The sequence below is a fragment of the Nannobrachium achirus genome (genome assembly GCF_963921795.1).
Source record: "Nannobrachium achirus genome assembly, chromosome: 16".
Lineage (NCBI taxonomy): Eukaryota > Metazoa > Chordata > Actinopteri > Myctophiformes > Myctophidae > Nannobrachium > Nannobrachium achirus.
The window spans coordinates 12,819,961-12,832,831 of NC_137823.1; the positions used below are offsets into that span (position 1 = coordinate 12,819,961).

The 12,871-nt window shown below is 43.6% G+C and overlaps 1 protein-coding gene across 1 annotated transcript; it reads left to right on the forward strand.

Annotated features, from left to right (window-relative positions):
- Positions 1 to 709: 709 nt before the first annotated feature.
- zbtb25 (zinc finger and BTB domain containing 25) lies at positions 710 to 11,206 on the forward strand (the record flags this gene model as incomplete). Its single annotated transcript, XM_080744696.1, has 8 exons — positions 710 to 882; positions 2,193 to 2,266; positions 3,246 to 3,359; positions 5,272 to 5,573; positions 6,777 to 7,002; positions 9,089 to 9,251; positions 10,009 to 10,226; positions 11,091 to 11,206. The coding sequence occupies 8 exons, from the start codon at positions 710 to 712 to the stop codon at positions 11,204 to 11,206; spliced, it is 1,386 nt and encodes a 461-aa protein (XP_080600822.1).
- Between the last annotated feature and the right edge of the window lie 1,665 nt (positions 11,207 to 12,871).

Sequence of the window (12,871 nt, forward strand, 5' to 3'; positions counted from 1 at the left end):
GCTCGTAGATGAGAGGAGATTTGGTGCAGATGGAAAAAACACTCACTCAAGTACATACAGAGCAACACAGGTCTTTTTGACTAAGTATAGAGAGGGTCTGAGTGATGTTAATGAAGCTTCACTGAGAATAGCAGATCCACAAGCTCACAACAACATTGTGTATTATTGTGTCATTGTCTATTAGGCAGTGTTGATTTTGTCGACTAAAACGAAAAATGTTTGTCGATTCCTTTTTAAAAACTAAATAAAAACTAAGCTGTGATGACTAAAACTAAATATATTGACAATTTCGTCAACAAAATAAAAACTAGACTAAAACGTTAGAGAGGGACTAGTGCTGAAGAGAGTCTTATTATGTTTGGTTGCTCTCAGGTGTTGCATGCTGAAAAGAGCAGATCTACAAGCTCAGCACACAATCAAGTGTCATTGCGATGCCATCAAGGCCTGCCAAAATACATTTTAGTTGACTAAATCAACTGTAGATTTAGTCGCCTAAAATCGTATGATATTTAGTCGCCATAAAATCTTATGATATTTAGTCGACTAAAACTTTTCAGGTTACTAAATTATGACTAAAACTAAAGGACATTTTATTCAAAAGACTATGACAAAAACGAAATCAAAATCTGCTGTCAAAAACAACACTGCTATTGTGTTGTTGTTGTTGTGTTGTGTCATAGGGTGACGTGTGGTGTCCTAGGGTGACGTCATGGAGGTGTCGACCCACAGCCTGTTCCTCCTGCAGCAGCTGAATGTCCAGCGGGAGTTCGGCTTCCTGTGCGACTGCACGGTCGCCATCGGCAACGTGTACTTCAAGGCCCACCGCGCCGTGCTGGCCAGCTTCAGCAACTACTTCAAGATGATCTTCATCCACCAGTCCAGGTGAGAGAACACACTGAAACCTTTAGTTTAGTGGTTACTAGCCTCGGAAACCCAGGCTTCTTTTGGCGATAGGAAGAAAAAGAAGCCTGGGCGATCGCGTTATGAATTATGATCACTGTTGGAGGAAGTGTAGAATTTCCCTAACCAGTGCAGAGAGCGTCGCACCGAATGTGTTGGCGTCATGACGCAGCAGCGTTCTCTGCGCTGAGCAGTGGAGCAGAGGGGGGGTGGGGGGAGGAGAACACATGCTATTGGCCAGAGACTCACGGAGAATTGCCCATCTGCCTACACAAACTGGTCCGCGTTAGGTTAGAGTGAGTGGTTCCAAACCTGGGGTCAGTAACAAGAAATCTTGTGAAATAAAATGTCGCCAACCAAATCATCAAGGACGATGATACACAAAAGAAGAAAAGGGCCTGATATCAGTCTATAATGTTTGTGTGTTCTATAAAAATGCTATCTAAATTACATTTTAACCTTTGCATAAGTCTTCAAGTGCTACAGAAACACATTATAAAAGGACATTAATTTAGGATACACCAAAAAATGAAAGAATTGAACATTTTGGAGAAGGGAAGGATCTATGTGGTGCATTAAAAATCATCAGATCACAGGCCAGATCACAGCCCATATGGGAATGATCTTGACGTCATTACCAGGACGTCATATGGACTTTTTAGTTTGACAGGATTATTGTTATTGTTTGTAATGTTAGTTGAAATATGAGCATATAAGGTTATGGGGCTTTTAAGCCGTGACATCATTTTGTAGTCAGACCTCCAAGCAGATTTACTGTCAATATCTGTCCCTCGCTATTTCAACAGATCCGAGACAAAAATAACGACTAAAGTATAATTCTACCACTTTCCTTTCAACAACAAAGAGAAGAAAAATTAGTAAATAGTAAAAATAGTAAAACGATTCACGGGCGCTGGGGCCTTTTGGCCCCAAAAGTTCTCCTCTGCCTACAAAATGATGTCAGACTTAACAGCCCCATATCCTGGGACATATCTGACTAGTTATGATATGTATCTGGCCTCGATCGGACCCTCTCTGATTAATCCAGGACGCCAGTTTTCGTGGGCAGGATTTATGTTGGTTGAAATCAGGTGATATTCTAGGCCAGATCTGACTAGTCATGTTTTTTTACTTAGTCTGGCCCCAATCGAGACGTCACTGATTGGTCCAGGTCCTGAACCTGCTTGCTGGGAAAGCAGACCTTTTCCCAGCTGACCTGAGAGGGTTGTGTTTGGTTCTTGATGTCTCACGTTTTAAACTGTGTGCTGTGCTCCTTCTTGTCTCCTGTGCAGCGAGTGCATCAAGATCCAGCCCACAGACATCCAGCCGGACGTGTTCAGCTACCTGCTGCACATCATGTACACAGGTTACTGTTGTTCATTACTGAATACTGATGGTGTGTCATTAGGGGTTTTTAACTTAAAAAAACTAAGTATATCGAAATGAAAACAGCTAAAATCGAATCGTATCGTCTTATTTTGTATCGTATCGAATCGGCAGTGCAAAGAATCAATTGTATCGATACTACCTGCTCGTGCATTGTATTTAACGTATTTAGTATTTTTTTTAAGAAAATTTTTAAAGGAGGGGTTTAATTACTTTTCCTTTCCATATAGCTACACTGGTCTATCGATAAATGTGTGTAATTTCTGGGTTCATGTCAAGGTGCAGGTTTGTCAATATACAATGTCCATATATTTGCCAGATAATCACTGTTTACTTATTTATATCCATAATAATACATGTTTCTCTTAAAAACCTGCACTATCCACACCTTTCACACAGATTTAATTTCTTTGCTAAATAGTTACTAGGCCTATATCGATTTTAAATCATTGAGTCGAATCGTATCGCCATGAATGAACCAATATCATCCATGTATCGTATCGTTAACCATGTATCGTGATATGTATCGAATCGCTATTAAAATGTATCGTTACACCCCTATTTGTCATGCTTTTCTTCCCCTGTCCTCCGCTGACATCAAGTTCTTTTTTCATGGCTGAAAATAGGGTTAGACCTCCAAGCTCACAACGCGTCACAGCGCAACGCATTGTGAGCTTGGAGGTCGGCTATTTTCAATATTTTCACCAAAGGCCCCTTTAGAAATGTCATCCCCTGCCTCTCTAACATTCTCTGCACGTCCCTGTTCCCAAGCATAGGATCATTTTTGAGCGGTGCTAACTGTCATTGGTCACTTGGTGGAGTCTGTTTTACATATGGCCGTGTGTCTCTTCAGGTATGTGTCCTAAACTGTGTGTGTGTGTGTGTGTGTGTGTGTGTGTGTGTGTGTGTGCGTGTGCGTGCGTGCGTGCGTGCGTGTGTGTGTGCGTGCGTGTGTCCAGGCATGTGTCCTAAACAGCCAGTGGACCAGAGTCGTCTGCAGGAGGGCATCAAGTTCCTCCATGCCTACCAGCTCTGCCGGCAGCCAGGAGAGGGCGCTAACGACTCCAACCAAGGTTATTATCCTTTTGTCTTTTAGTATTTACTTAGTTTTTACATTTTACACACCCAGCTTATCCTAAGGGGGAACTTCAGTTTCCGGCTTCACCCAGCTGAGTGCTGCCCACAGAGGAGTGCGGAGGGGGGAGCAGTTAATCAGGGACACTGTGACACATTGCTGGCCTGGCCTGGAATCGTACCTGTGACAACCAGGGGCTTCTTAGGCACGCTCGCTAAGGCTTCATTCACACTAAAGAGTGATATATCTTCTCCGTGTCGTTTGAGAATGAGGGGGGTAGGGTGGGTCCAATTCATTCTCTATGGAAGTTTCATGTCTCTTCCAAGCCTCTTGGCCAAGAGACAAGAAGATTCAAGCCGAGAGGCTTGGAAGAGACATGAAACCATGTGACCTCCATAGAGAACGAATTGGACCCCCCCCCCCCCCCCCTCCCTCTCATTCTCAAACGACATGGAGAAGATATATGACGTTATTGTCTGTAGGAAGCCTAACCACCAGCCTTCACCCCTATTTAGTTTTGACTTCGGGAGCGTGTCGCTGTTACTACATCTCATCTTTTCGACACCCGACTCTAACCCTCACTCTAACCTTAACCTCTTTGGAGTGAGTCGCTAACCCTCCGGTCGAAATGATGGACGTTCGCAAAAGCGAGATTTCCCCTTGACTTCATGTTTATCAATTTCAGTTTGGTTTTAATTAACTTTTTTTTATCGTGTTTGCTAGTTTTGTTTTTATTTCTTTTTGTGAACAGCCATAGCCATCTAGTTGACTTAGGTAAACTAATTTTCCCTAAGTCATGTTTATCTGCCTTTATTTATATCTGCCGATAACTCCACTCTCCTAACACTGATGATTCATCCTGCATTCTTGCAAAAAGTTGACTTAAAATCACTTTCTGCCCAAGTCATTTTGGAGTGTAGGCTACCAAACATTCTGATAGCCAGAGGACATTGGTAATAAGGCACAATGAAGCAGCAGTGTTAGGAGAAGCAGCAATCCATGGCTACACAGAGCTGGATATTTCTGAAGCTAGACATTTTTTTGCGCTGTTAGGGCTTGCAGCCACACAAAGCTGGATATTTCGGCTGTGAAACTGGATATTTCTAAATAAGTGAAGACATTTAAAAATATCCGATCCACTGGATCTGTGTAGACATGGAACCCGGATATCTCTGAAGACTTTACTGTGTGTGTGCTTGTCCCCCTAGTGGAGGTCTGGAGGTCTGGGGAATCAGATTATTTTAGACCTAGATTTCTTTGTGGTGTGGACTTAGATATTTTTCTATGTGGATATCTGAAAAAAAAAAACGGGATATATGAAAAATCCAGCTCTGTGTAGCCATGGCCATATGTAGTTGGCCAAAAGAATTACTTAGGCCAAGGGTCTTCAACTTTTTCAGGCCAAGGACCCCTTAGTTGAGAGAGAGATGAAGCAGGGACCCCCACAACCCATAGATTCCATAATAGTTTCATCTTTTGACAGCACAATCATCAGTGTATTTTGGATTCATGTCAATTAGTATTTTCAGATATTTAACCACTTGGACTGTCAATACTTAATATACTTAACCTTTCACTCTGTACTTGAACTTGTACCTTTTACTCTCTACACCAAACCTATTTGCCGAAAATAGCCGATCTACAAGCTCAAAACGCCTCGCAGCGCGAGGCGTTGTGAGCTTGTAGATCGTCTATTTTCGGCTAAAGTTCTCAGAATATGGATGCTAGGGTTGAAGTGGTTAAAGGAGAAAAAAAGCTTCTATCACACAAAGATTTGGAGTACCCCCTGTAGTAACTCTGAGGACCCCCTAGGGGTCCCGGACCCCCTGTTAAAGACCCCTGACTTAGGCAATTATGCTATGAGGCTAACTAAACGTTTTGTTACTCCGACCTCCTTTCCCACTCCCCAGACGTGGTGCGCATGTCCAACCTGTACGGGATCCAGATCTCGTCCCAGCTGGCCTCCGGCAAGGAGGGCTCCGCCGGGGCGCAGAAGGGGTCGGCGGGGGGCCGCAGGGGGGCGGGGGGAGCCCAGTCCGGGCCGGACGGACGCTCCTCCAGCCACGTGGGCCGGTCCCACGCCCAGATGAGCTCCCTGGCCGTGGGCCTGGAGGGCCTGGAGGGGCTGGTCGCTGACCAGAGGGCGGCGGGACTCCAGAACGTGGCGTCTGGCGACGACTCGGACATCTCAGGCCGCATCAAACAGGAGCAGGTTGGATTTGATAAGATTTGTATTTGAACTCAAACACAACGTCTCCCCTAGTTATGATGACCATGCAGAATTGCCCCTGGTCATTTTGTTCTTGTGGTTTTTGTTTTGCTTTATTACTTCAGACTTGTTTTTTCTTCTTCTTTTTATTATAATTTTTATAAAAATTATAATTATAATTGTAACCCATTTTCACCAAAGGACAACTTTGTTTTTTTACGACAAGGGTTCATATTTTAGATAGTAATTAGAGAAAAGAAAAAAGTGAGTGTTAAAATGTTTTCATTTGCTTCGCTCTATTGTTTTATCGTGCTTACCATGCTAAAATGTGGGGCATGCGTACGCATGGGGCCATGCGTACAAGTGGCTAAAGGCCTATCCATACTTCGACCGAAACTGCCGTTTTCGGTCAAAAGGTCCTTTTCTACCATAAAATTATATCCCTCGGGACTTCTGAAAAGCATTGGACCGAACGAGAGTTCGGAAATTTGCACGTTGGAAAACACAACTCACCGAACATTTCGGTCGAAGTATGGAGAGGCCTTAAGTATGTATTTTTAGACACAATAAGCCAGCAGTTTCTTTATTGCTATTTACAGTAACACTTCTAGCCCCCATAAGTCACATCCAACCATGAAAGGTTGCGTTCTATCTTGGGAATGGGCTTATTCTGTGTAAAATTACATATTTAGCCACTTGTACACATGCCCCCAACCACTGAAATAAGAATCTCTAAAACAATAGAAAGCAGTAAATAAAGTAATTTTAACACTCATCTTTTATATTCTTTAATTACAATCTAAAATATGAACCCCTGTTGTAAAAAACTAAAGTTGTCCTTTAAGTGGTTAAAATGAGGTGTACAAGTGTCTAAATATGTCATTTTACACAGAATAAGCCCATTCCCAAGATACAACGCAACCTTTCATGGTTGGATGTGACTTATGGGGGCTAGAAGTGTTACTGTAAATAGCAATAAAGAAACTGCTGGCTTATTGTGTCTAAAAATACATATTTAGCCACTTGTACGCATGCCCCCAACCACTGAAATAAGAATCTCTAAAACAATAGAAAGCAGTAAATGAAGTAATTTTAACACTCTTTTATATTCTTTAATTACAATCTAAAATATGAACCCTTGATGTAAAAAACTAAAGTTTTCCCTTTAAGCGGTTAAAATGAGGTGTTGTGGTCCTGTCTTTGCAGGTGGAGGAGGAGGAGGGGGAGGGGGAGGAGGCGCAGGGGGGGGCAGTCTCCCCGGCCTCCCCCCGGGGCAGCAGCAGCAGCCCGGGGTGCGGGGGGAGGGGTCTCCTCTTCAAGGGCAGCCCGCTGCCCCTGCTCTGCCCGCGCTGCGGGGAGTGCTGCCCGTCCGCCGAGGGCCTGCGCCAGCACCTGTTCAACCACGCTGCCGACGGCCTGATCCCCGCCGGAGGTACGCTACGCAGCGTCACAGTATCACAGCGTATAAATACACGCTAGGGCAGGGGGTGCCCACACCTTTTTGACATGAGATCTACTTTTAAAATGACTAGCTCAACATGATCTACCCATCCAAAATGTTTTAGCTGAGGGCCTGAGGGAGGCTTTGGAATAGCAGCACTGGCGTTACATTTTAGACAAATACACTTAAAGAGGTGGTGCCATGATTTCCCCCCCCCCCTATAAAATATGATTATCAGGTATTATGATTATACTAGGAAGAAGATTTTTTCCAAAAAAGTATACAGAAATAGTTAGAATTGGGTTTTTATGTGGACACACACCCAGTTCATTAAGTATGCATGGATGGCATGGTGGGTGGTGACCCAGCTGATATAGCCACACCCCACAGTGTTGGGTGAATGGTAAATAGGGGAGGAGTTGATTCTGTGATGTCATCTTATCTGTGTTTTTTAACTGACACTTTTCACCACAAGGTGGCAGCCTCCAAGAGAAAACAAACAAATACTAAGAGAATACATCATTTCTAAAAAAAAAAACACACATAAGGGGGTCTAATGAAGTACTTTCAACCTCCTAGACACATGAAAAACAGAAAAAGTACAAAACTATGGCACCACCTCTTTAAGGTAAGGGGGAAATAAATGGGAAATACTGGGGGAAATGTCTTCATCCCATATATGGAAGTGGTAGGTTTTGGGGTTCTTTATAATGCTACTGACTCTTGAACAAAGTATTGCATTGGAAGTTTGCCTATAGAAGGGAGCTGACAGGCCCTTCTTGATGTCATATTGACATATTCTTTTTATATTCTAATTATATATTTTTAGAGGCATGTCATGTGGTCTACCTGCACATGCCCTTGGTGATCTACTGGTAGATCACGATCTACCTTTTGGGCACCCCTGCACTAGGGCACTCACCGAATATTCGAATATTCGAATATCAAAGTCACTATTCGACGTTGTTCCCCCGAAGTCAAATATTCGCTTATTTTTTTATTGTTTTCTCTTTAAAAAAATGTATAGTTTATAAAGCTTGGCTAGATAGGAAGTATAAAAATGAGTTGTCAATACCCCTGGTGGATGAATTTGTTAATGCTCTATACCAGGGGTTCTCACAACTTTTTAGGCCGTGACCCCCAAAATAGACCTATTTGAACTGGGGACCCCCACCCTGACAAGCATTTGGAATTGTAGGTATTACATTTAATATGACTCGGTTCCGCGGATAAATATTGTGAAAATAGTAGAACTACATGCTCACAACGCCTTGCGTTGTGAGGCGTTGTGAGCATGTAGATCTACTATTTTCACAATGTTCGCCTCTTGCTTACTATATTTGACAGTATTTGACAGTTTGGACAGTCCTGTCGAATATTCGACTATTTGAATACTTTGTGGTTGAATAATTCGAATACTAAAAATCACTATTCGTGAATGCCCTAATACACGCCTCTTCAGACTCCACCACCTTAGCACGTGGCTAGCAGTTAGCACTCGCCGTAGCGCTCACTTGCCCTAGCCTTGTCAACATTGCAGGCTTATGCAAAGGCATAAAGTCGGGTTCAGTTGTTGACCTGGCATCCTATAGTTTGTATTTCAATGTACAGATTATTTATCTTTAGATTTTATAGACGGTTTAGACCAGGTGTTCTCAAACTTTCTTTCTAGCAAGATATTATGAGGGCTCTTTTGGGGCGATCCACTAAACTTCAATTACTCCCCCCCCCCCCCCCCCCCAAAAAAAAAAATACGACTACGTATGATAACAGCATTCTAAGGTTGGCAAGAAATATTACCTCCAATTGCAAGCTTGTATTTTTTTTAAATATTTAAGGCATAAATATTAGCTTGTAAGACATAAATATAATGCAAGCTTGTATTTTCTTAAATATTTAAGGCATAAAATATTGCGTATAATAATGTGTTCAGGCCTAAATGGGTTAAATAACTCTTTACCATCCACCTGTGTGCATCCAGCCAGTGGTCTGATGGAGAGACTGACGCCGACGGGAGGTGGAGAAGGAGGTGGAGACGGAGGAGAGGTGGAGGAGGAACACAGAGGAGGAGGTGTAGACGGAGGAGGAGGAGGCTCCACCGTGGACACGGGCTGTCTGGAGGAGGCGCTGCGGCAGAGCCAGGCGCTCGCTAACCAGCTGGCCGCCGAGCTGAAGCGCAGCCAATCAGGAGGCAGCGCAGGAGGAGGAGGAGGAGGGAGCAGCCCTCCCTCTCTTCCTAGGTTATTGCGTTTTCCATTTGTTTATTATTTTATTTTTGATATAAATCTTTGTTTTGGTTTTGATTCCCTGTTCAGTCAAGTTTTTATGATGTGACAATTAGTTTTTACTGCTTGTTTTAGTTTTTTAAAATTGTAATACAGGGTAGGTAGTTAGGACTCACCCTGGCCACAATATAACTTGGTTCTAGCAGAAGTGGCGGAAGTGCTGCGTTTAACGGACGTTACGTCATGCGTTGCAGTCTTCCGGTGAAATTCTCACGGCGGAAGTTGAACGGTCTCTGCCTGATATTGTCACCAGGCTTTTCTCTTCGCAGATGAGTAAGCCTGGCTACGCGAGGCTAGTTAGGACTGAGATTCAAATGCTCATAAAGAATAGCGTAAATAGCAGATTTCAGACTCAGCTGAAGTGCCCTGTTTGAGCGATTTCTGGTGGGGAGGGACTTTGACGGCACGGATTGGTTATTTGTTAAACCCACCCCCACCCCCTGCGTTAATTGGAGGAGCCGTCATTTCGGCTCCAGAAATCACTTATTATGAACACAATTCCAGACCAGAGAAACAGTCCACTCTGGGAGTGGGCCGGTCTATGGGCTGGAACCAGGCCAGATCTACAAGCTTGAGCTTGTACAGTTTCAGTCAGCTATTGTTTTTGTGTAAAGCCTCATCTTTATTTTCATTTTCAGCCAACTAAAATGTTTCGTCGTCATTTCGTTTTATATTAACCGTAACAAACCTGTGCTCCACCCTTTCTCCACAGCGCCACCTCTCTCCTCCACTCGCGGAAGCGGAAGATGGCGTGCGCCGTGTGCAGCGTCAACTTCTCCCACAAGGGGGCGCTGCAGGAGCACATGTACACGCACACCACGGGCTGCAAGCCCTCGCGCTACACCCGCTACAACCGCCTGTGCAGCCAGCTGCTCCACCAGCACCACGCCCCCTCGCACTACTGCGACGGAGGCGGCACTACGCCACAAGGTTAGAATAAATCTTTTATTTAATTGTTTAAAGATTTTTAAGTGTTGCTTGCTGCTTCTGCATCTGACTTTGTGTGTTAGTATGTGTCTGTGTCGCGTGTATCAAAACAACATCCCGGTTCTAACAATGGAACAAGGGCGGAGCGCTTGTTTTCGGTGGAGATGACGGAGGCGCGCCGGCATTATAAACACAATATGATCTAGCTATAATAGCAATCATGACATAAGCTATTCATTATTTCACTAATTCACTATGAAGTGTCAGTCAAATTGTTCTGCCCACAACCTTATCAAACCAAAATGCCTAAACTACTGTAAATGTAGGTCTATTATAACCATGATAATGGTTCTTGTAAGTCCCAATTATTAAGTAGACCTTATAAATATAGAATGTTTATAATGTGTTATGATTATTTCTTGTGTTATATATGGAACATCGCATGTAGGCCTATTATATTACCTATAACCACGAGTGAGCTCTCGGCACCTCCGCGCGGTCCAGGCGAACACAACGGAGCGCTCCCTACCTCCGGTTCAGCCAATCACAAGCTTCCACTGCTGGAAGCGGGATGTTGTTTTGATACACACGCCTGTGTCTGTCTGTCTGTATAAATACGTCGCTGCCATCTATCAGCTGGCTTATCATTTTCAGTTCAGTTTTGTTTAAATCGGCTTTTAAATCAAGTTTGCATATATATATATATATATATATATATATATATATATATATATATATACACAAACTTCTCTTGTGTATGAAATATTGACAAAGACTAAACCAACAACATTTTCTGTACACAATTTCAGTTTTAGTTATTTCGTTACGTTTTATTTAACTACGACAGCCTTGCTCCTTGTCACGCAGGAGCGGCGGCCATGTTGGAGGAGGCCAACAGGGAGGCCCAGGACAACGGCAGCTCCTGCTACTCGCTGGACTCTGAGGTGTCGCAGGAGAGCGTGGAAGGAGTGGCCGTGGAGTGACTGACGGAGGAAAGAACACGACACGCGCCGCCGCCGTGCGGGGAAAACCAAAACAATCACGGAACTTATTGAATCGCTGAGAGGAAGGACTTGAACCAAAAAACTACAGCGCTGTTTACCCGCTGTCATGAATCAGTAGGGACTTTGAGCTTTTCCGGATGGATCAGTTACAAGCGGAGTACGGCTGCTATGACGCCAACTTCATAGCAGTCAAAATCGTGGGGTACCACCCCTTTTACTGAACTCCTTGGTTCCCATGGTGACGCGTCTAAGCCGTCTATGCAGCAGATGTTGTAGACGCTACGTGGAATGGTAGCTTCTGCCGGCGAGCAGGTTTATCTATCGAGCACTGATCCATGTCCGGTTGCCGTAGCCGTCATTGCTTAAAGTCTCTACTGTTTCTCAACATCGGGGTCCGCCAAGGGGTCCAAAATGTACCCTCTATGGGTCTGTTAAATGGACACTGAGGATTTTACAGTGTAGATCTGGGTCCCGTGGAGATTCTGGCATCAAATGGGGGTCCCGTGGTCTAAATGCATATCAAGTTGGGGGTCCTTGAAAAACACTTTCTTTGGTTGCTGTTACAAACTCAATCATGGTCACAAGACTTTCATCATCAAAATGACCGGTCGCTGCTGGTTGTACCGGTACAAACCGACAGACAGCAGAAGATGTACCGTCAAATACTTTGGAACTGAGTGTTGTCAGTGTGTCTTTGACAAGGCCCACATGCATTGTGAGCTTGTAGGTCACATAATGTTTTGCCACGCAAGGCCTGTGTGTGACGGAGCAGGAATTAGGCATTACAACAACGCCACCTTCAGGTCTCAGTAGCGTTTACATAGACACCTTTCTTCCAATCTGATTAAAAATAAACCTGATTGAAGGTTTTGAAATCAAGTGTTTACATGTGGTGAGATCAATCCGATCTGGTGTTTGATCAGGTTTTAAAAAGGTGTAGACCACCCCTCTTCATGCGATTAGAATTTAAATTGGGTTGGGTTTAATCAGGTTTATTTAGGTGTATACATGGATAATTTTAATCTGGTTTCTTTTTCATCTTGTTTTAACCCAATTAAAACTGTCCATGTAGACACAGCTATTGTGTATTTTGTTACAGCGCCTCTTTCGTCTACACACCGTTTTGGTTTAACAGAATGTGTGTTTCAGAGCAGTGGTTCTAAAAGTGGGGTTCTTGAGGGGCTTCCAAAGAGACCCTTACAGGTCTGTAACTCTGAGTTTCAGAAAAAAGATCTACAAGCTCACAACGCGTCGCATCGCGACTGTTGTGAGCTTGTCTGCCGCGTGCATGTCATTTTAATAATCAATCAATCAACCAACCAATCAATCAATCAATCAATCAATCAATCGATTGTGCTCCAACTTGGACCAACTTTAAAGAGGTGGTGCCATGATTTTTCCCCCCTCTAAAACATGATTATCAGGTATTATGATTATACCAGGAGGAAGATTTTTTTCCAAAAAAGTATACAGAAAGAGTTAAAATTGGGTTTTTATGTGGCCACACCCCCAGTTCATTAAGTACGCATGGATGTCATGGTGGGTGGTGACCCAGCTGAAGTTAGCCAAACCCCACAGTGTTGGGTGAATGGTAAATAGGGGAGGAGTTGATACTGTGACATACTTGTGACATACAAACACACA